The sequence below is a fragment of the Piliocolobus tephrosceles genome, chromosome 10, assembly GCF_002776525.5.
Source record: "Piliocolobus tephrosceles isolate RC106 chromosome 10, ASM277652v3, whole genome shotgun sequence".
NCBI lineage: Eukaryota > Metazoa > Chordata > Mammalia > Primates > Cercopithecidae > Piliocolobus > Piliocolobus tephrosceles.
Genome location: NC_045443.1, coordinates 25,093,713 through 25,116,245, shown reverse-complemented (window position 1 = coordinate 25,116,245; position 22,533 = coordinate 25,093,713). Strand labels below are relative to the sequence as shown.

General features: G+C 42.5%; 1 protein-coding gene across 4 annotated transcripts in view; it reads left to right on the top strand.

Annotated features, from left to right (window-relative positions):
* Positions 1-22,533, top strand: part of BCAT1 (branched chain amino acid transaminase 1) — a 137,069-nt gene that overhangs the window by 36,439 nt on the left and 78,097 nt on the right. Inside the window, exons 1-3 of one of the 4 annotated variants that reach the window (XM_023209066.2) lie at positions 9,112-9,517; positions 10,569-10,655; positions 18,531-18,731. In XM_023209066.2, coding sequence (XP_023064834.1) covers positions 9,299-9,517; positions 10,569-10,655; positions 18,531-18,731 — 507 coding nt within the window. In that variant the 5' untranslated portion in view covers positions 9,112-9,298. Of the gene's footprint in view, positions 1-9,111; positions 9,518-9,596; positions 10,492-10,568; positions 10,656-18,530; positions 18,732-22,533 lie in introns of those variants that run through there. The other 3 variants (XM_023209065.2, XM_023209068.2, XM_023209067.1) reach the window with 3 other exon arrangements.

Sequence of the window (22,533 nt, the reverse complement as noted above, 5' to 3'; positions counted from 1 at the left end):
GACTCTAGGAAAACTAGTTTATAGACAACTTCAGATGTTAATCTTTGTTTTTCTTTTGTTTCCATAGAAATGCCTTTTCTTAAATATCTGATTGCTTGGTTCATGGAGAGGCCTGACTTTGGTGGAAGCCCATCTGCGACACCACTGCCTGAAATGAGAGTTAACTGTTAACCGTTTAATTGGACTGGCCTATTCTCACGATTGCAAGACTAGTTCAATGGTTTATTAAATAATCCACCCGCTAGGCACAGTAGCTCACACCTGTAATCTCAGCACTTTGGGAGGCTGAGGTGGGCAAATTGCTTGAGCTCAGGAGTTCGAGACCAGCCAGAGCAACATGGTGAAACCCTGTCTCTACCAAAAATACAAAAAATTAGCCGGGCACAGTAGCGTGTGCCTGTGGTCCCAGCTCCTCGGGAGGTGGATGTGGGAGGATTGGCTGAGCCTGGGAGGCAGAGCTTGCAGTGAGCTGAGATTATGACACTGCGCTCTAGCCTGGGCAACACAGTGAGACCCCATCTCAAAAAAAAAAAAAAAAAAGATAATCTACCAACCCAGTTTCTCAACTGGGGAACGTTGGGCTCCTGCTCTCCTGTCTCTGGCCCTTCATTCTCCCTTGAGGCTGGCCATTGAGACTACAATCCCTCTTCCCCAAGGTGGGCCATAGAAACCAAACCCCTTTTCCCCAAAACCAACCATAAAACCTAAAAATAGTTCTCTAACTTCTCCCACCCCAGTCTGTCTGTGTAAGGCCATAAAGAAATTATCTGACTCACCTTGTTTGACTGTAGGTTATAAGACCCCCGTTCCAGAGAGGGCCCAGCACCAGAAGGAAGAAATGCATGCTCAGAGAGGCAAGAAGGGTCCAGACGGACAGGCTGTGCTGGATTTCCCTGCCCAGTCTATTAGCGTTAGACCATAGGTTTTTTTTTATCCAGTCATATTTCTACATGGCTCTACATGACTCTCCATACTAAGGGGGCTCAGGGTTTTGGCCTGGGCATTGTCTGTTGGGGAATAGAGTGAGTCATCCCCAGCTCATGGGTTTGCATCCGGTTCTTGTTGTAAAAGGCCCAAAGCCTGTTGGATGGCAACCCTGAGCCATCGTGGAATGGGGGTTCCAGTTAAACAAATAGATACACAGACAGCCAAACTACCATCTTCTTGGTGCCAACCCTTGCACTGTGGTCAAAGACTTACCTAGCATGGACTGAACAAATCTTCCCGTCTGTCACGTAAATGTCCCCAAGCAATATTGAAGCACATGCCAGGATCGGCCCTGCTAGGTCCCGCTTGGTAGATAAGCAAATGGCTTCCTTGTGGTGTTTTTATTCCCTTTTGTCTCATTAACACTACAGCTTTGTGTTATCTATCTGATAATCTGTAATTGTAAATACATACAGGATTGTGTAATTGGTGTAAATACATAATGACAGACTTCTGAAAACTCGTATTTTTTCACTTGGTGTCCATTTGAATCTGCTTTAGGTTCTGTGGCACATGAACCAATGACATTTAAAAAGCATACTCTCCTTGCTCTTAAAAAAAACAAACAGCTGGGCGCGGTGGCTCACGCCTGTAATTCCAGCACTTTGGGAGGCCGAGGCAGGCAGATCACGAGGTCAGGAAATCAAGACCATCCTGGCCAACATGATGAAACCCCGTCTCTATTAAAAATTACAGAAATTAGCTGGGCCTGGTGGCGCGTGCCTGTAATCCTAGCTACTCCGGAGGCTGAGGCAAGAGAATAACTTGAACCAGGGAGCCGGAGGTTGCAGTGAGCTGAGATGGCACCACTGCACTTCAGCCTGGCCACGGAGCGAGACGTCTCAAAAAAAAAAAAAAAAAAAAAAAAACTGTCCATAAAATCTTTTGTATTTTTAGTAAAGACAGGGTTTCACCATAAAAATGGACAGTTTCCCCTGTATCTTTGGATCTTCATTCTGGAGGCTCTTGTGTCACATAAAATTATGATCAAATAAATTTGTGTGACTTTTCTCCTATTAATCTGCCCCGGTCAATGATTTTGAGTGACCTTCTGAAGAAGGTGATGGGAAAGTTTTCCCTTTGCTGCCACAGGGGATATATCGGATAAGTCAGTCTATTTTCTTGAACATATGTTACATTCATAGGAAAAACACTTTTTCCAAAAGATTACTGTCTTCCCAAATACCCACGTTCTTTTTTTTTTTACAGGTATAAGCCATCACGCCTGGCCCCATTTTCTCCTTTTGGTGTGTGTATTTTGCTGGAGTGCAGTGGCGCCATCTTGGCTCACTGCAAGCTCTGCCTCCCGGGTTCACGCCATTCTCCTGCTTCAGTCTCCCGAGTAGCTGAGACTACAGGAGCCCGCCACCATGCCCGGCTAATTTTTTTGTATTTCTTTTCTAGTAGAGACGGGGTTTCACCATATTAGCCAGGATGGTCTCGATCTTCTGACCTTGTGATCCACCCGCCTCAGCCTCCCAAAGTGCTGGGATTACAGGCGTGAGCCACCGCGCCAGGCCCTCTTCTCTTTTTTTTATATTTACCATGTATTTACTAGAATTGGTTTATTTTCATGGGCGTATGTTGTGGATTCTACTATAAATAATGCACTTAATAATCAGTAATAAAAACTTAAATCCTTTCTGTCTTGATTGTGGCCTTTTCTTTTTGCTATTAATTTCCTCAGCATAGATTAACCTGAACTCTTAAAAGCTACTTAGGTACTGGTGTAAAACAAAATGTTCTCCAAAGCAATCCAGTATATAATATCTGGATTTTAAAAAACCAGCCTCATTTAATTAGGATTAATTTCTCCTCTCAGAAGTTAAGCGATTCTGTTACTGCAAAATGCAAAATTATAAGCTTAATTGTTTTCCACACAGGAAATGAAATTCTTAATCTTTTTATCCAGAATATTCAGGTGTTTGTCTCTCTGTCCATCTGTCACTCCTTTTTAAGGTACTTGGAGGTGACCTAGAGGCTTGCCACGCTTAGGGTTTCCTCCCCGTGCAGAAGAAAACTGGGAAGTGCGAATGAGGACGAGGGGTGGGGAGGGAAGGGGGAATCAAGTGATTCAGAAAGTGCAGGAGCCCACAGACTAAGCTCAGGAATTTGCACTTTGTCTGCTGGTGGAGTGGATTTCATCGTGGTGTGTATATATTGAGATATGCAACAGACTCCACTGGAATGTCAGAAGAACTTATGTTTGTTTTTCCTCTAACATGTGGGAAAAATTAAATTGTATTTGTATTTAACTCACATAGATTGGCATGTGCTCATTCTGCGTGTCACCCTGCCACACTGTCACAAATTTTGAGCAGGGTCCTGAGGGGAGAGGAGGGCACAGCTCCCGCTCCCACAGGGTTGCCTACGTGAATGCAGCCCTGTGCATTCATTATCTTCCAGAGGGTTGTGATTTGTGGCGGTTTGTGTGAGCCTAGTTAAGGAGAGTTACAGATTATGTCATCTAGTGTTAATTGATCATCGTTGCAAAAGGGACATTGGCTTTAAGAGATTTCTGCAAAAAAAACCTCAAAACAAGCATAAATACAAATTTAAAGGGATAAAGCCAGAATAATGAAAATATTAGTAATGTAAAACAAGGAAAATGTGTCATGTTTCATGATAACTAATATTTTTTCAGTTTCTTTTGTTTTTTTTTTAGACTGTCTCACTCTGTCATCAGGCTGAAGTGCAGTAGTGTGATCTTGGCTCACTGCAACCTCTGCCTCCCAGGTTCACGCAATTCTCATGCCTCAGCCTCCTAAGTAGCTGGGTTTACAGGCATGTGCCACCACGCCCAGCTAATTTTTGTATATTTAGTAAAGACAAAGTTTTACCATGTTGACCAGGCTGGTCTCAAACTCCTAACCTCAGGTAATCAGCCGCCTTGGCCTCCCAAAGTGCTGGGATTACAGGCATGTGCCACTGTGTCTGGCCTCGGTTCTTATTATAAGTTCTCCATTAACCATATCATGAGATTAAAAAAAAAAAACAATGGTTTCATCAGAACTGACAAACAGTGGATGACACAATTTTGATCATTAAGAAGACTTTAAAAGAAGGATTTGTATCACTGTCATTACTGATTACTAGGCCCTTGTGTATACTGAGCCTTTAGCTAGGGCTGGTACAATAAAATAACCACAGTTAGAAAGATATTTTAAAGTACTACTTATTTCATGTTTATCTCACCTTTTTATCCCTATTTTTGGGCATGATTTATTATTACTAGGTTTTTAAATAAATAATGAAATGAAATAAGTATGTTAGGTTTGCATGCTGCTTTGGTTAACATTGCTATATAACCAACCACCCCAAACTTTGTGGCCTTAAAACAATAATTAATTAATTAATTAATTTTTGAGACAGAGTCTCGCTATGTCACCCAGGCTGGAGTGCAGTGGCACGATCTCGGCTCACTGCAACCTCCGCCTCCCAGGTTCAAGTGATTCTCCTGCCTCAGCCTCCCGGAGAGCTGGGATTACAGGTGTTTTGCCACCACGCCAGCTAATTTTTGTATTTTTAGTAGACAGGGTCTTGCTCCAGCCCAGCCACAATAAAGCTTTTTAATCACCTGGGTGCAGGCGGGCTGAGTCCAAAAAGAGAGTCAGCAAAGGGTGGTGGGATTATAATTAGTTCTTACAGGTTTGGGATAGGCGGTGGAGTTAGGAGCAATTTGTTGTGGGCAGGGGGTGGATCTTACAACGTACATTCTCAAGGCTGGGGAGAATATTACAAAGTACCTTCTTAAGGGCAGGGGAGGATATTACAAGTACCGTCTCAAGGGTGAGGAGGGTGTATCGTACAAAGTACATTCACAAGGGAGGGGAGTATCACAAAGTACATTATCGTGAGGGCGGGGAGGGTGTATTGTCACAAAGTCAGTTGATCAGTTAGGGTGGGGCAGGAACAAATCACAATGGTGGAATGTCATCAGTTAAGGCAGGAACTGGCTATTTTCACTTCTTTTGTGGCTCTTCAGTTGCTTCAGGTCATCTGGATGTATATGTGCAGGTCACAGGGGATATGATGGCTTAGCTTGGGCTCAGAGGCCTGACAGACATGAATTTCCCATCATAAAATTAGAAGAGCATTAATCAAATGATTAGAATAAAATATTACCATTATTTTGAAATGGCAAGCATTGTATGTAAATAAACAGCAGAGGGAGGCACTGTAGCCTAGACAGGGTTCAGAGATATTCCTGCCAAGGACATGGCACAGGAACTGAGCAAGGAAGGATGACAGTGCCTTGCTCTGTCTGGGAAAGGCAGGGGAATGTTACAGGTATTTGGGTATCTATGAGAAGGCCTGATGTCCGAAAGGACTGAAACAAATTAAATATTTGGTGGGGGAGAGAGAGAAAGAGCGTAGCAAAAGTTGACCTGGGGAGTCAGAGGCAGAAGGCAGAATCTGGGATGGGTGGGGAGCTTGCCAATTATTTTGTCAAATGGGTGATTTTGAAGGTTTTTCGACCAAGAGGAGATGTCTTTAGATTTGCATTTTGAGACATTTTCAGGGGTTGTCATGCTAAGAATGGCTTAAAGAGAAGCAAGGCTGGAGTCAGAGGAGCTACTTGGAAGCTGTTTGGTACTAGAACGGGGATAATGTGGTTGGAGAAATGGCAACTGTCAGGGTATTTGGAGCAAGAATGGATAGACATTGGTGATCATCACTTGGATGCATTTGAGGGACAACCCCTATGCTTCTACTAGAGCAACTACACAGAGCAGGAGTAAGCAACGTACAGCCTACAGACTACATTTGCTCTGTCCCCTGTTTTTCAAATACAGTTTAATGGAAACAGAGCCATGCCCATTCTTTTACCTATCCATGGCTGCCATCAGGCATGGTTCTAAGTAATATACATAGGTTTCATATATTAATGCTCATCTATCCCAGTTGACAAACATGAAGTGTTGCTATTGTCTCATTTTACAGAGGAGAAAACTGACATATAGAGATTCTCATTTGCACCCATAGCTTCAGTTACCACCTCTATGCCAATGATTCAATAATACCACTAATCTAGACCTCTTCCCTGAGCTTCAGATAGGGGGATCTCTCATAGCCAGTCTTGGAGACACTTAAGAACTCATGGGACCCAAACCAGACTTTTCCTTATCCTCTCGAACCACATTCTCTTTCAACATTCCTTTTGTCTTAGTGAATATCACCAAATAGATGAGCAAGTCAGATCCAAGGAGGCCTCCTTAGTACTTCTCTCATCCTTGTCCCACCTTATATCATCCATTTTTCTTTTTCTTACTTTCTTTCTTTTTTTTTTTTTTTGAGATGCGGTCTCACTGTGTCACCCAGGTGAGTGCAGTGGTGTGATCCTGGCCCACTGCAGCCTCAACCTCACCAAGTTCAGGTAATCCTCTCACCTTAATCCCATGAGTAGCTGGGACTACAGGCACACACCACCATGCCCGGATAATTTTTGTACTTTTATCAGAGACAGGGTTTTACCATGTTGCCCAGGCTGCCACCTTATCTCCATTCTTGCTGAAATCTGGCTGTTTCTCTCCACTTGTATTACCAACCACCAGCCAAGTCCAACTTACTAAAAGGATCATCTCGTATATGGGTTCTGTAATAGCTTCTTCTAAATCCATTCCTCACCACCCAGACCTTCTTCCAATCTCCAAACTGCAGCCAATATCTTCAATTCTGTCACCACTCCTGCATACTCCACCTAATCCTTAACCTTTCAATGGTTTCTCTTGCCCCTAGGTTAACTACATGGAAAACTGCTAAAGCTACAGCTTCTTAAGGTAACTATTAAGTACAGTGACTACTATGTCTGGTTTATTCCAGCTGTTGCTGACTAATAGCACTTCTTGAATGAAGAAATTATATTACTCTACTGTAGGGAAAAATTTGTACTTCAGTGGAAAACTGAATTGTTTAGAGCAAACCTTTAAGGTTATCTGATTCTGATTCCATGGGCCCTTTCATTGGGTCTTACATCGTTTCATTGTTTTGAGTTATTTTACAGATAACTGATAGAAATGCAAAATAATTATTGCATGTAGCCATGCAAGTCAATTCTGAAGGTCAGGGTTCAGTTAACTTCTCTCCCCTACAGTGGAAGAAGCCAATTTCATTTGCATATTCATTTCAGCATTTCTGACCTATAAACATGCCTGTTCTTTGAACCAGTTTTTATATCTGCCTGGTAACTTCATTAAATGATTTAAATAAACTCTATAATTTAGTTTATTTTATACCCGTATGACAGTCAGGCTTTTACCTTACTTTTGCTTTTTAAAATTATTCTTTAGCTCTCCCCAAGGCACTACTTGACTGGCCCTTTGGCTACTCACTAGCCCAAGCTCTGTCCTCTTCTGCCTAAGGCAGCCCCAGGCTCTCTTTTGGTCCTTTGTTCCAGCCCTCCTCGGAGAAGTTCTTTTGTCCTGGAACTCACTTTCATACCAGGTGCTCTTCATCCCTTCTTCCTTTAGTAAATGTCTTTACTCTTTCAGATTTCTGCTCAAGGATCACTTGCTGAAAGCCTTTCCAGGCCTTTCTGAGTCAGTACAATCCATTATTAGAGGCTGTTGGAGCACAGGCAGCATTTGTTATAATTTTACATCCGTCTGTGGGATTCCTCAGCGCTTTCTAACACAATTAACACTTTTGTCTCTGGCTGGGGGCAGTGCATGATAACAGGATGATGGTATGCTCTCAATCCTCCCTCAGCAATTAGCCCAGTGCTTCCAACATGGTGGAGAGATACACCGTTTATAGTTTAGACAGATTTTTGAGTAGCAAGTACCTACTGCTCAGGAGACAGTTGGACTGAAAAAATATATTTGGGAGTCATCAGCACATAGGTGCAGCCATGAAAATGCACAAGAAGCAAAACCATTGGCAGAAACAAAATGAAGGCTATTAGAGACCTTATTTAGGTGGAATAATTGGACAGAAGCCCTTCATAGGAAGGAAATAGAAGCAGTTAATACAGATGGAGGCTGGGCGCAGTGGCTCACGCCTGTAATCCTGGCACTTTGGGAGGCTGAGATGGGTGGGTGGCTTGAGTCCAGGAGCTGAGACCAGCCTGGGCAACATAGCAAAACCCGGTCTCTACAAAAAATACAAAAATGAGCCAGGCGTGGTGACTGGTGCCGGTAGTCCCAGCTACTGGGGAGGCTTACCTGGGAGAATTGGCTTGAAGCAGGGAGGCAGACAGTTGCAGTAAGCCGAGATCGGGCCACTGCACTCCAGCCTGGGCAACAAAGTGAGACTCAGTCTCAAAACAACAACGACAAAACGTATTTTATAAGCGACCCTGGACTTCCAGGGACACTCACCACTCTGTGGTGGCAAGTGACCTGCCTGGACTCTGTGGTCTTTGGAGCTTGAGACCCCACCCCAGCGTAAGAGGCCTCTTTGTGCCTTGTATAAAGGAGAGGAAAAGTGTAGGTTTTCTGAGTTGATAAGATTAGAGTTACAGTATATTATCAGTAGTGCTGTATGAAACCATTTCAAAAACCAGACCGGATTTAACCGCTTTCACCCAGAATAAACTGCCCTCCCCCTCTTTTCAAGATCAAGTCAGCCCGGGTTACCACTTCCTATTAATTTAAAAACCAGGAAGGCTCATAATTCAGGCTGACGTTGCCCCAGGAGAACACTGCATATAAGACAATAGCTATTCCAATCCTCCTTTCCCTTTCTAAACCGAGTAGTATTTCTAACATCACTTTTCCAGTCCTCTTTATATTGAGATCACGAGTCTACGTCGGAAAACTGTGAAAACAGTATGATTGGAGCTCTTGATGGTCTGCTTTGCCTGAAAACGATGAAAGGCATTGAGATCTTTGGGCAGAAACGGCGCTTAGAGAATGCGAGCCTGGTAGCCCCGTGACACCCCGAATTACAAACTCGGTTTGGGTAGGTGGCGCAGGGAAATCTAAAAACTGGATTCACGTTCTCCCCCTTCAGTGTGCACATAGGGGTCGGTGGCAGACATGAGCAGACGCACAGATGTCAGTCCCCGCCCGCAAACTCTCGAGGGCAGAAACTGCTTTTTGTCAGTTGGATTTGGAGTCGATGGAAAAGCTGCCCTAATGTAGTTTCTCCGAGGTTTCCTTAACCTTGACCGAGGGGCACTTCCCGGCCATTCACCTAGAGGTTGTTTAATAAACAAGGATGCCCGCGAAGTACCTGCGCTTGGAAAGGCGCTCGTTCGCGGCGCGCAGTCTCGGGCCACCTAAAGCGACCCGGGTGACAGGGAAACCGCTTCGGTTTTCGCGACTGCAGACAGACTGGGACCAGACGGTTGGAGGCTCCTCCCTAAGGGATGCTGGAGGGGTTGCGTCGTACCCTGCGCCTAGCCCTGGCGCACGGCCCCGGGTCGTGGTACCCAGCGCCCTACGGGCCGTGCGCCGGGGCTTGGCCACACCACCCGCTTTCGCGTCCAGCCGCGCGCTCCGTGCCACCGCCGCTCTCTGCAGCCCTGCGTCCCCGCAGCCTCCCCATGGCCAGCCCGCTTCGCTCTGCTGCGGCCCTTGCCCGCCAGGTACCTGGAACCCGGGCGTTTGAGGAAGGGGGGAGGATTGGAACCTGAGTCTCGGTAGCTCGCGGGCCTGGCCGGGCGCCTTGTCGCCGTTTCCTGCACCATCCTCCTTCGCCTCGCCCTCCATTCCGCCTGCAGCGAGGCGTCTCCTTTTCCCCCTATCCCTTCCCGAAATCTGGAGTCCCAGCCTGCAATCTCCGCCTCGGCGAGGTTCCCGCTGTCCAGGTCTAACACCCTCATGGGTGACCCCTCCGGAGTGCGGCGAGGACCGCCACGGGAGACGTGAGGGTAGCCATGGACTCGCTCTGAGGGAGGAGGCGGGAGCTGAATCTCTGGGCTTGCCACACAGCCACATCCTACGTGCCTTTGCCACCCCAAAATATTTTGACCGCAGCCTTCTGCCTCCTTGGATCTCTTTCTTCCCCACCCCACCCCCGTAGTTATTTAGCAGATTGGGCATTAAAACAAATGTTTGCAGGTTTTCCCAATTAGTCCCGCGTCCCTGTGTCTTCATCTTTTAAATTGCCCCCTAATACCATGAGGTTTGAGGTATGGGGTGGGTGCTGCAGCATCGGAGGACCCTGCTGGTGGAGAAAATGGTTCACGCCAGTCCCCTTCCCCTTTGCAGGCTTGCTATTGTGCGTCTGTGATTGACAAGACCACGAGGCTGAGCGCGCCCTGGAGATTTTTCTATAAATGGCTTAACACCCCAGTCTAGACTATTTGCTCGGATATAAGGGAGACAATTGTTTTTTTGTTCTTTGCCGGCGAACCCTGGCTCTGTAGGGCTGACCTGGAATGTAACCAGTCTTCCCTGAGCCGGCGGAGGAGGACAAAAACCGCCGCGACCCCGGCAGGGTGGGAAGTGCAGGGCAGCACTCCCAAGACGCGCTTGTTGGAGGTTCGGGCCTGGGTGCTTGGTTTGAGCCTCCTTTTTGTGTTTGCCTGGGTCCTGGAGAGAAGCGCACGGTATCATGGTGAGTGTCATGTAGGTTACCTCGGGCCCCGCTCACCGACCTGCGTTTACTTAATGGTGGTTTAATTCTTCTTTCAGGATTGCAGTAACGGATGCTCCGCAGAAGCAAGCATCAGAGAAGGTACTGGAGAAGGAGGATCAAAAGAGGTGGTGGGGACTTTTAAGGTAAGTTGCTTGCTAGGGGCTAAGTGTCTAAAGCAACATTCAACTGAATAAATCCATTTCTTGTTGAGATTTGGGGAAATTTTCACTGTGTGGGTTACCCAGTTCCTAGGTTGTGTTGCCAGACATTTAAAATTCCTCTCTTAGAGGAAGAAAAGCCATTTAGAGAGTGACAGTACATTCATCACAACAAAAATTATCTAACAGCTGATTGCTGATTTTATTTTAAGTCATACATTTTTCTTGAAAAATAGTCAATTCGTAAATATTAACCTAGGTGTTTATCTGATTCCATACTAAGTACAACCCTTCACTCTACTGGTAGAAAAACTTAAACTGATTTTTCTCTTTCAGCAGCACATAACACTCTACAGTGAAAGTGTTGCATTTTCTTCTTTTCTATCTGAATTGTGGGGTTTATACAGTAAATAGCTCATACTTCAAATAGTGAGAAACAAATAAAGCACATTGAAAATTGTACAAAACCAAATGTAAGATATAATATTATTTTTTCTATGAGTCATTATCTCCTATCCTCCCTCCTCGTGGAGGTTTTAACTTCTTTTTATGCCTAGTGCTGCTCTTCTGCCTGTTTGAGTCACTGTCAATTGTCATCCATAGCACAGAGTGTCCTAATGATCTCACATCCTGGCGGTTCAGAGAGGGAAGGAAACTTGACTCATCAATTTCTCACACATTCAGCTCTCTCACAGTGTGCTAGAGGCTGTGCCATGCATTGGACATCCAAAAGTGAATTCAAGATTAGGTCTCTACTTGCAAGGAATTTTTATTTTATTTTTCTTTTTTTCTTCTCTTGTTGTCATCTTAGCAAGGATATTTTAAAAAGCAAAATTAGAATATTGCAATTTCTTTTCTGTTTTTTTGAGACAGGGTCTCACTCTGTCACCCAGGCTGGAGTGCAGTGGCATGATCTCGGCTCACTGCAATCTCTGCCTCCCAGATTCAAGTGATTATCCTGCCTCAGCCTCCTGAGTAGCTGAGATTACAGGCATGTGCCATCACACCCGGCTAATTTTGTATTTTTAGTAGAGATGGGGTTTTACCATGTTAGCCAGGCTGGTCTTGAACTCCTGGCCTCATGCAATCCATCTGCCTCAACCTCCCAAAGTGCTGGGATTACAGGCATTAGCCACCAAGCCCCGCCTGAAGAATTCTTTGCAAAGAAAAATATCAACTCAAATGTAAATAATCATTTTCTTTCTTTTTCTTTTTCTTTTTTTTTTCTTTGAGACAGAGTCTTGTTCTGTTGCCCAGACTGGAGTGCAGTGGCACCATCAATTAGGGATCACTTTCGGCCTTGATCTCTCAGACTGAAGTGATCCTCCTAGCCTCTCAAGTACCTGAGACTATAGGCTTGCATGCCAGCAGGCCCAACTCATTTTGTCATTTTTTGTAGAGATGAGATCTCCCTGTGTTGCCCAGACTGGTCTCCAACTCCTGGGCTTATGCAGTCTTTCCACCTCAGCCTCCCAAAGTGCTGGGTTACAGGCATAAGCCACCAGGCCTGGCCATAAATAATGTTTTTATTTGTTAATTTAGATTTCTGTATATTAGGTTTTAGTTAGGGGAATTGTCTGTTGACACTCATGTATTTACACATCAAAACATGAGTTATGGTGGATGTATTCACAGGACATATGTAATAAGGCATGTGTAAAAATGATAGTGATAATTTAGGGAAGAAAAATGGTAGATTTTGTAGACCATCTTGGTTTTTGATATACTTTTCTCTTTTTTTTGATTGATACATAATATGTGTACATATTTATGGGCTGCCTGTGATATTTTGTTATATGCATACACTGTGTAATGATCAAGTCAGGGTCTTTGTGGTGTCCATCACCTTGAGTATTTAGCATTCCTATGTGTTGGGAACATTCCAAGTTCTCTCTTCCAGCTATTTAAAATTATGTAAAGCCAGGCGCTGTGGCACACCCTGTAATACCAGCACTTTGGGAGGCCAAGGCGGGTGGATCACTTGATGTCAGGAGTTTGAGACCAGCCTGACTAACATGGCAAAACCCCGTCTCTACTAAAAATGCAAAATTAGCCAGGTGTGGTGGTGCGCATCTGTCATCCCAGCTACTCAGGAGGCTGAGGCAGGAGAATCGCTTGAGTCTGGGAGGCAGAGGTTGCAGTGAACCAAGATCACGCCACTGCACTCCAACCTGGGTGACAGAACAAGACTCTGTCTCAAAAAAAATATATATATATATATACACACACACACACACACACACACACATATATACATATAGAGAGAGAGCCTACATTGTCGTTAACTGTAATCACCCTACTCTGCTGTGAACAGTAGAATTTATTGCTTGTGTCTAACTGCATGATTGTACTCACTGACCAACCTCTCTGCCTCCACCTACACCCTCCCCACCCCGCCATCTTCTGATATCTATCATTCTATTAATACTCTCTACCTCCATGAGATCAACTTTTTTTTCCTTCTCACATATGAGTGAGAACATGCAATATTTGTTTTTCTGGTTTTTTTTTTTTTCCGTGTTTGGCTTATTTTACTTACCATAATGACTTCCAGTTCCATCCACATTGCTACAAATGACACAATTTTACTTTTTTTAAAATGGCTGAATAGTATTCCATTGTGTATATGCAGCACATTTTATTTGTTGGTTGACAGACACTAAAGTTGATTCCACATCTTGACTATTGTGAATAGTGCTGTAATAAACATGGGAGTGCAGATATCCCTTTGGTATACTGATTTCCTTTCCTTGGGAAAATGTCCAGTAGTAGGATTGTTGGTTCATATGGTCATTCTACTTTTAGTTTTTTTTTTTTTTTTTTTTTGAAAACTTCATACCGTTTTCCATAGTAGATATACTAATTTACATTCTTAGCAACAGTGTATAAGAGTTCTCTTTTCTCTGTGTCCTTATCAGCATCTGCTATTTTTTGTCTTTCTAATAATAGCCATTCTAACTGTGGTTGCTTTTGACAGATTTTTCTACCTTTTTGTTAATCTACATCATTTATAACATTTCATATTGCCTTTTAGTTCTCTCTTGGGTAGTTTCCATATTGCTTCTCCCCTCCCCAATTATGATGCAGTTATATTACAATGAGGATGCAGGTTTGCAGCAGGGCCTAGCAATGAGATATGTTGTTACACATCCTGGCAAATCTTTCTGTGGACTTTAGGATCCTCCTTTGAAAGGGGTCAGCCATCTATTTCTTCCAGTTCCTTCAGTTTCACATATCTCCACAGAATGCAACGCTGCAAATCTGTAGTTCTCCTCATGATCATCTTTATTAGATTTTAAAAGAATATCTCTAAAAGATGAGCATGGTGCCTAAGGCTTTAAGGCTTTCCAAATGGAGTAAGAATAATGCATAGGAACCTAGAATAAAGTTATTAAATGTCTGATACAGTTGTAATGCAGACTTGATTTTTGAAAAGTGTGGCCAATGAAGAGAAGAGCAAATGTGCTATACGATGGTGAGCAAAAGGTGTTGACAGGCCGGGCGTGGTGACTCACCCCTGTAATCCCAGCACTTTGGGAGGCTGAGGTGGGTGGATCATTTGAGGTCAGGAGTTTGAGACCAGCCTGGCCAACATGGTGAAACCCCGTCTCTACTCAAACTACAAAAATTAGCCAGGTGTGCTGACACATGCCTATAATTCTAGCTACTTGGGAGGCAGAGGCATGAGAATTGCTTGAACCAGGGAGGTGGAGGTTGCAGTGAGCTGAGATTGTACCACTGTACTCCAGCCTGGGCAACAGAGCAAAAAAAAAAAAAAAAAAAAAAAGTGTTGACTGAACCCTGGCTGAAACAGTTCTCAGGTGCTTTCAACAAATTTACACTTCCCTGTCCTGAGCCTCCCTATTTCAGAACAAATGATTACCCAACTGCAAACTTTGAATTAGGAAGTTGTTTTTTATATGCCCTGTTTTTGTCCTTATTTCTTGCCATTTCACAATCAGTTATTGTGGCATTTCAGCTTCTTCCACAAACATATGATGTGAAACATCCTGACTTCGATGTCATCAGGGAATGTAGAGCATGGGAAAGAGACAGATTAATTATGCAGAAGAAAGTATCGTTTCACAAAATATTTTTATTTATCTTTGGAAAGGAAATCTAGAAAAAGAAAATAGTTTTTAAAGAACACGGATAAAAATTGTTTATAAAATTTGTTTCCTTTAGGAAAGGAATCGTTCCCTTAAAACTACATTTCATATCTGCCCCAAATGAGTCACACATCTTCAGCTAATATTGCTTGTTTACGTTTGAACTTTATTCAACTCTATCACCTAGTAATTTAGTATTCCTAGGTAATTTCTCTTTGAGCTTGGGTTAAAAGTTGTTATTTTTAGTTTCCAGAGTTGCAGAACATTTTTTTTCAAATAGAGGGAAGTTCATGATGAGTTTTGAAGCCACCTAATTGTATATTACTTGAAAAACTGGATATAGGCTGGACGTGGTAGCTCACACCTGTAATCCCAGCACTTTTGGAAGCCAAGATGGGTGGATCACCTGAGGTCAGGAGTTTGAGACCAGCCTGGCCAACATGGTGAAACCCCGTCTCTACCCAAAATACAAAAATTAGCGGAGTGTGGTGGCATATGCCTGTAGTCCCAGCTACTTGGGAGGCTGAACCAGGACAATCACTTGGACCTGGGAGGCGGAGGTTGCCGTGAGTCCAGATCACATCATTGCCCTCCAGCCTGGGTGACAGAGTGAGACTCCTTCTAAAAGAAAAAAACAAAACAAAACTGGATATAGGGCCGTGCTTAGGTACAAATCAGAAAGTTAGAGGTTGCTATTCATATCATTAAGAAGTAATGTGTCTTATGAAAGAATGTAGCAGTTTACTGAAATAGAGCTCATACCTAGTAATGTAATAAGTTATCCTTAATTGTCGGAAATTTAACTGATATTATGAAGTTCTAATTATAAGAACACTTACTTGAGGTTAAAATTGATCTTATTCTATCACTGCTTTGCCAGTAATTTGATCTCTCTGGAATAGTGGATTACTGTCGGTCCTGTGGGTATTTTAAGGAGAGGTCTCAGAAAACTGAAAATTATGTATGCTGGACCATAATCGTTCTTGTCACCCACTCTCATCTTTCTGTTTTTGTTTTGTGTTTTACTAACCCTCCCCTTTTACTAAGTAGTCTTAGTAGAAGAAAATTTGCATTAAGTTTGTCTTACTGTATTGATATGGCTCCAAATGTTTCTTAGCCCAGGGTCCTCCCCATTCACTGATGAAAGCTAACTAAGGCAAATCAGGTGTTTATTGCCCAAGAATACTGTGAAACTATTCATGTAATAAAAAATTTGTGTTAGAATTTCACTCTCTTTAAATCCTGGACATCTTCTGTGAGTGTATCTGAAAGCAGGCAGACATCTTCAGTATTTAAGACACCCTTTGCTATTCTGGGTGGTAGGCACTGTGTTAGCTTTGGAATTCAACTGTGAATACTCTAGCCAGACTTCTTATCTGAATAGTCCAGAATCGGGGTCGCTAAACTTTCTTTCTTTACTTTTATTTTTATTTATTTATTTATTTTTTTTTTGAGATAGAGTTTCACTCTTATTGCCCAGACTGGAGTGCACTGGCGCATCTCTGCTGACTGCAACCTCCGCCTGCCAGGTTCAAGCAATTCTCCTACCTCAGCCTCCCAAGTAGCTGGGATTACAAGCGCCCACCACACACCCAGCTAATTTTTGTATGTTTAGTAGAGACAGGGTTTCGCTGTGTTTGCCAGGCTGATCTTGAACTCCTGACCTTTGGTGATCCACCCACCTCGGCCTCCCAAAGTGTTGGATTTACAGGGTGAGCCACTGCGCCTGGCCTGCTAAACTTTCTTAATGGCTAGATGATAAATATTTTAGGCTTGAGGGCCATCAGGTTTCTGTTACAACTAGTTGGCTGTGCCACCATTGAAGATACAAGAATGGTATGACTATGTTCTAATAACATTTTAATTCCCAAGCAGGCCAGCTGGTTGCATTTGATCTGCAAGTAAAGTCTGCCTGACCCCCTACCTAGTCCAGAGGATAATGGGAGAGAAAAGGGATTCAAAGATAAAAATAATTTAGCTGGAATATATTTCTTTAAGTAAACTTATTTTACTCAGTGAAGAGTCTTAACATTTTTACTTGAATTAAATAGTGGTAAAACAGGCTGGGCACAGTGGCTCACGCCTGTAATCTTAACACTTTGGGAGTTCAAGGCAGGCGGATTGCTTGAGCGCAGGAGTTCAAGACCAGCATGGGCAACCTAGTGAGTCCCTGTCTCTAAAAAAAAATACAAAATGATAATCATAATGGTAGAACAAAGTCAATTTTTTATTGAAACTTTTTTTGAAAAGTTTTTATTGAAACTATTGAAAATGTTATTGGCATATTACAAAGTAGCATTAGTAGACTAGCTCCTTAATGCCTTTTGCGTCATTGTAATATGAGCTTTCTGGTTGTTTTAGAATATGTTTTCAGCCTGAATCCTATTCTAAAAATATAATTTACTATCATTCATAATATATCAAATGACTCAGGTAGCTGCAAGGCAGTGAATTAAACAGAATTAGATCATTTTTAAAATAATGATAAGAGCTGATGATGTAAAGTGAAGGTCTGTATTTAATTTGGGAGGGAAATGACTATTTTTGTATATTCAAAGAGATGGAGTTTGACATCCCATCACAACTTGTTGCAGTTTGAACTTGCCCCTGTTTTTTTTTTTTTTTAATTGATCAAAAAGTTCCTTCCCTTGTGTTTCTTTTTTTTCTTTTTTCTTTTCTTTTCTTTCTTTCTTTCTTTTTTTTTTTTTTTTTTAGACGGAGTCTTGCTCTGTCACCCAGAAGGGAATGCAGTGGCGCGATCTTGACTCACTGCAACCTCCACATCCCGGGTTCAAGCGATTCTCCTGCCTCAGCCTCCCAAGTAGCTGGAACTACAGGTGCATACCGCCACGCCTGGCTAATTTCTTGTATTTTTAGTAGAGACGGGTTTCACCGTGTTAGTCAGGATGGTCTCAATCTCCTGAGCTTGTGATCCGCGTACCTTGGCTTCCCAAAGTGCTGGTCTCCTGTATTTTCGTCAGCATTCCACAGCTGCTATAAAGTTAGTGGTGGTATCACATGCAATTTGTATACTTAATGTTTGGCCATTTGCAGTGGGCAAACTGGCTGTGTGGGGAGCTGGTGAGATGCTGCTTGTGGGGAGTTGTTTCCTATTACTCTGATTTATCTTTGTTTAAATAAGAGTTCCTTTGTTCACTGTTTCCTCCACACAGAACAGAGGATTTATATCTTACTGTTCATTCTCAACTTTCCTGTTTTCAAAGAGGAAAACATTTGCTTCACTTCGCTCATTTCTTCTCCAGTGCACCCAGAGGATTTTGAAGGTTTATGCCAACAATTCTTTGGGGCAGTTGGAGTGTAACCATTGCTAAGTAGCAGTTCAGTACTTAATGACACTCATTTTAGTTTAACAAATCATTGTGAGTGTTGCCATTTTTTATTAGGGAAAACATCTCTTTCTTCTTTTCCAAATACTCAACATGAGTCCTATGATGAGAGTGAAAAAGGGTTGTATTCTTTTTTTGTATCATCTTACCCAGTCTGCTATTTTGTCCCTCTTCTATGTATCACTGAAATTTGGTTCTGATATTCTATTAGGCAGTGTACATTGCAGAGATTATGAATAACTGGCCAACTTCTGAATGCAGGCATGATTTGTTCAGCTCAGAGTGTTAGATTTCTGTGTTAGCTGCCAACATTTAAAAGTCAATTGATTTCCCTTTTTGCCCTCTGTATCATCTAGCCAGCGAATGCTCAGTAACTTGAAAGAGTGATGATTTTTCTTCCCCAGGCTAAAGACCTAATAGTCACACCAGCTACCATTTTAAAGGAAAAACCAGACCCCAATAATCTGGTTTTTGGAACTGTGTTCACGGATCACATGCTGGTGGCGGAGTGGTCCTCAGAGTTTGGATGGGAGAAACCTCATATCAAGCCTCTTCAGAACCTGTCGTTGCACCCTGGCTCATCGGCTTTGCACTATGCAGTGGAAGTAAGTACACGGGAATTAAAGAGGGTGACATGCTTGCACTTCACTGTAGGTACTATGTAGCTTCTCCTGCTAAAATAGCTCTTGGGCAGTGTGAGCTTTACCATATTTACCGGAGAAAAACCGAAAATGTCTTTAAAAATTTTCCTGTAGACAGTTGGATTGAAGATAAATCTTAGCAGCTAATTTTTCAGATAATCTTGTATTTTCTGTGATGTCAATAAAAAATTATTTAGAGCAAACAGAAAGGACAACTGGTGGGAAAATTGGCAATTAAAAAGCCAGCACCGTTGATATTTTAATAAGTCACCTCTCTTCTTAGATCTTCTAATAATTGAGAACGAGTCATTGAGAACAATATTATGATTAGATTTTAATGTTCACTGCATGTTTTCATGACCAGCAATAATGTCTAGTTATGCATGTTAAGGAACATGTAATTAAATGTCCTCCTTCAGGCATGAGTTGAAATAATTATAAGCATAAAATGTTTAGAGAATTCTTTCCCTGGTCCTTTTCAGGACACACAGTTAATCAGATGCACAATATACTTCCCATTGTCTTGATTCTCATTGTATTTTACTTTTCAATGATTTGGACATCTTTCCCAGAATAATAGGGGTGCTGGAAATAATAATAGTCTGCCTATTAAATGTTAAAATATGGTAATAGTAAAATATTAATAGATATAATGATAAAATGATGACTTTTGTTTATTGAATTCCTATAATACATTCTGTATTATGTTCCGTATAGAATCATTTCATTTAATTACCTTCAGTGAGAAGGCATGTGATTAAGCATTCAGATTCTGAAGTCAGACTTCTTGGGCTCAAATTCAGTCTCAGTTGCTCCGCAGGAACCTTTATGACTTGGGGAATTTAATCATTCGTGCTTTAATTTCTTTATCTATAAAATTGGGGTAGTTATAATACCTATCTTATAGTGATCTCGTAAGTATAAAATAAAGTAATTTAAGCATGTACAGTCATGTCTGGCACATAGTGAGAGCCCAGTTGTTAGCAATAATAATTAACCCTTGAAGCAGTGGTCTCATCCATTATAAAAAGAGGCTCAGAAGAGTTGCTTCTTGACTAATATTACACAGCATTAAGGGTGGAGCTGAGGTTCCAATGAGAAGCTTCTTTCTGTTATATAACCCCTAAATGTATACACCAAAATTACTAGGATGCTTTTGCAATTAACTCCTTCAAAATTATAAATTCATATAATTTTGGAAAGGTATTCACAGTCCATATATATCCACAAAATGTTGAATTTAGGATTCTAAGTTTCTGTTCCCATCTCTTCCTCTTAGGTCAATTTGAATGAGTTCTTTCATTATTTCCCACAAGCCTTCACCATGTCATAAGGTATAATAAAGAACAAGTGAAATAAAGTGCATTTCTTTCTTCCTTCCTTCCTTCCTTCCTTCCTTCCTCCCTCCCTCCCTCCCTCCCTCGCTCCCTCCCTCTGTCACCCAGGCTGGAGTGCAGTGGTACGATCATGGCTCACTGCAGCCTCAACCTCTTGGGCTCAAGCAATCCTCCTACCTCAGCCTCCTGAGTAGCTGGGACCACAGACACATGTCACCATGTCTGGCTAATTTTTATATATTTTGTTAAGACTGGGTGTTGCTGTGTTGCCCAGACTGGTCTCAAACTCCTGGGCTCAAGCGGTCCTCTTGCCTTGGCTTCTTCAAGTGCTGGGATTACAGCCATGAGCCACTGCACCTGGCGATGTGGTTTTAAATTTGAAAGAAACAATATGCCCAAGTCCAAGTCACTGGTTCTCACACTTAATATGCATCAGAATCACCTGGCTACACCTCCAGAGTTTCTCATTTCTAACATGTTTTCAGGTCACGTTAATTTTGTCGCTCCAGGAACCACATTTTGGGAATTGCTGGCCTATGGGAAGTAAATGAGAAGTGATTTAATGTCATTTCTGGAAGTTAAAAAAGATTTTGGTGGTCACTGGTTTTTGAAAACTCTTTGAAGACTGGGTGGGGTGGTTCATACCTGCAACTTCAGCAGTTTGGGGTAGATGGGGTTCTTGGGAAATGAGCCCTCGACGCAATAGATCTGCTGCTATTTCCACGTAGATAATGTCAGAGTCGTTCAAACCAGAGGGCCTCCATCCTGAATAGGGGCTGGGTAAAAAATGGCTGAGACCTACTGGGCTGCAATGTGGTGAGACCCTGACTCTATTAAAACAAACAAACCACAAAAAAAACCCTCCTCTTTGGCCATCTGTTTAGATGAGTTGGAATTCATTCTACTTTGATTAGTTTTGCCAATTTAGATTTTTGTAATTAGGGTAGTTTTTTAAAAAAACTCTCAAATTACTGTTATCCTTTGTTAAAAACCAAAATCTTTTATTATTAGCCTTCTGCTTACAATATAAGTATAATAAATGTTTTGTATTAATAACTGGATTGTATATTACGTAGTTACCACCATGTAACAAAATTAATAGCTTAAAATTACAAGCATCATTTTAAAATTATTTTTAATGTTTCTGGGGTTGACCAGGATGGCTAAGTGGTTTTGGCTTGGGGTCTAGTCACATGGTTGCTGTCACTGGCTGGGGTTAGAGTCAGCTCACAGGCTTCCTAACTCATATAGCACTGGTGATAGTGTCTCTTAGCATGCTAATGCTTCATAATTTGTGTATAATGAACAGTGAGGATGACCAGAGGTCACTTTCATTGCCATCTGGGCTGCAAAACTCAAGGAGTTGAAGGCTCTCCCGGCATTATTTGTTCTCCATGTGGTCTCCTCAGCATGGTGGTCACAGAGTAGGCAGCCTTCTTATGTGCTGACCTAGGGCCCAAAATCCGTATGTCTCAGCTGATTGAGCCCAGATGGAAGCTCTATTGCTGTTTATGCTCTAGCCTCAAAATTACTCTTTCAAGAAAAATGGTCCAACGGAGTTTTCCCTCTACTCTCACACCACCACAACAGTAGTCAACATAGGAGACTTCTGTGACCAAAGGTGTGGGGATTTCTCCCCACCACCGAGCAGTGAACCCCAGCTGGGTGTCCTCCAACTCAATTCCCACACGGTTGTTACAGGAACGGGGTCCCAATCCAGACCCCAAGAGAAGGTTCCTGGATGTTGCACAAGAAAAAATTCAGGGCGAGTCCATAAAGTAAAAGAAAATTTATTAAGCAAGTAAAGGAAAAAAAGAATGGCTACTCCATAGACAGAGTAGCTCTGACGGTGGCTGGTTGGCTATTTTAATGGTTATTTCTTGATCATTTGCTAAAGAAGGGGTAGATTATTCATAAATTTTCCGGAAAAGGAATGGGCTATTCCTGGAACTGAGGGTTCCTCCCCTTTTTAGACCTTGTAGGTTAACTTCCCATCATTGCCATGGCCTCTGTAAATTGTCATTACACTGGTAGGAGTGTCTGTTAGCACGCTAATGCATTATAATTAGCTTATAATGAGCAGCAAGGATGGCCAGAGATCACTTGCATTGTCATATGGGATTTGGCAGGTTGTGGCTAGCTTCTTTACCACATCCTGTTTTATCAGTGGGGTCTTTGTGACCTGTATCTTGTGCCAACCTCCTATCTCATCCTGTGACCTAGAATACTAACCTCCTGAGAATGCAGCCCAATAGGTTTCAACCTTGTTTTACTCAGCCCCTAATCAGGATGGAGTCGCTCTGGTCCAAACGCCTTTGACATTATGCACCTGGAAATAGCGCCAGATCCCGTGGGTTGGGGGCTCATTCCCCAAGACCCTAACCACCCCCACGCGGCCCAGACACCAGTCACAAGTCCTGGCCTCTGGA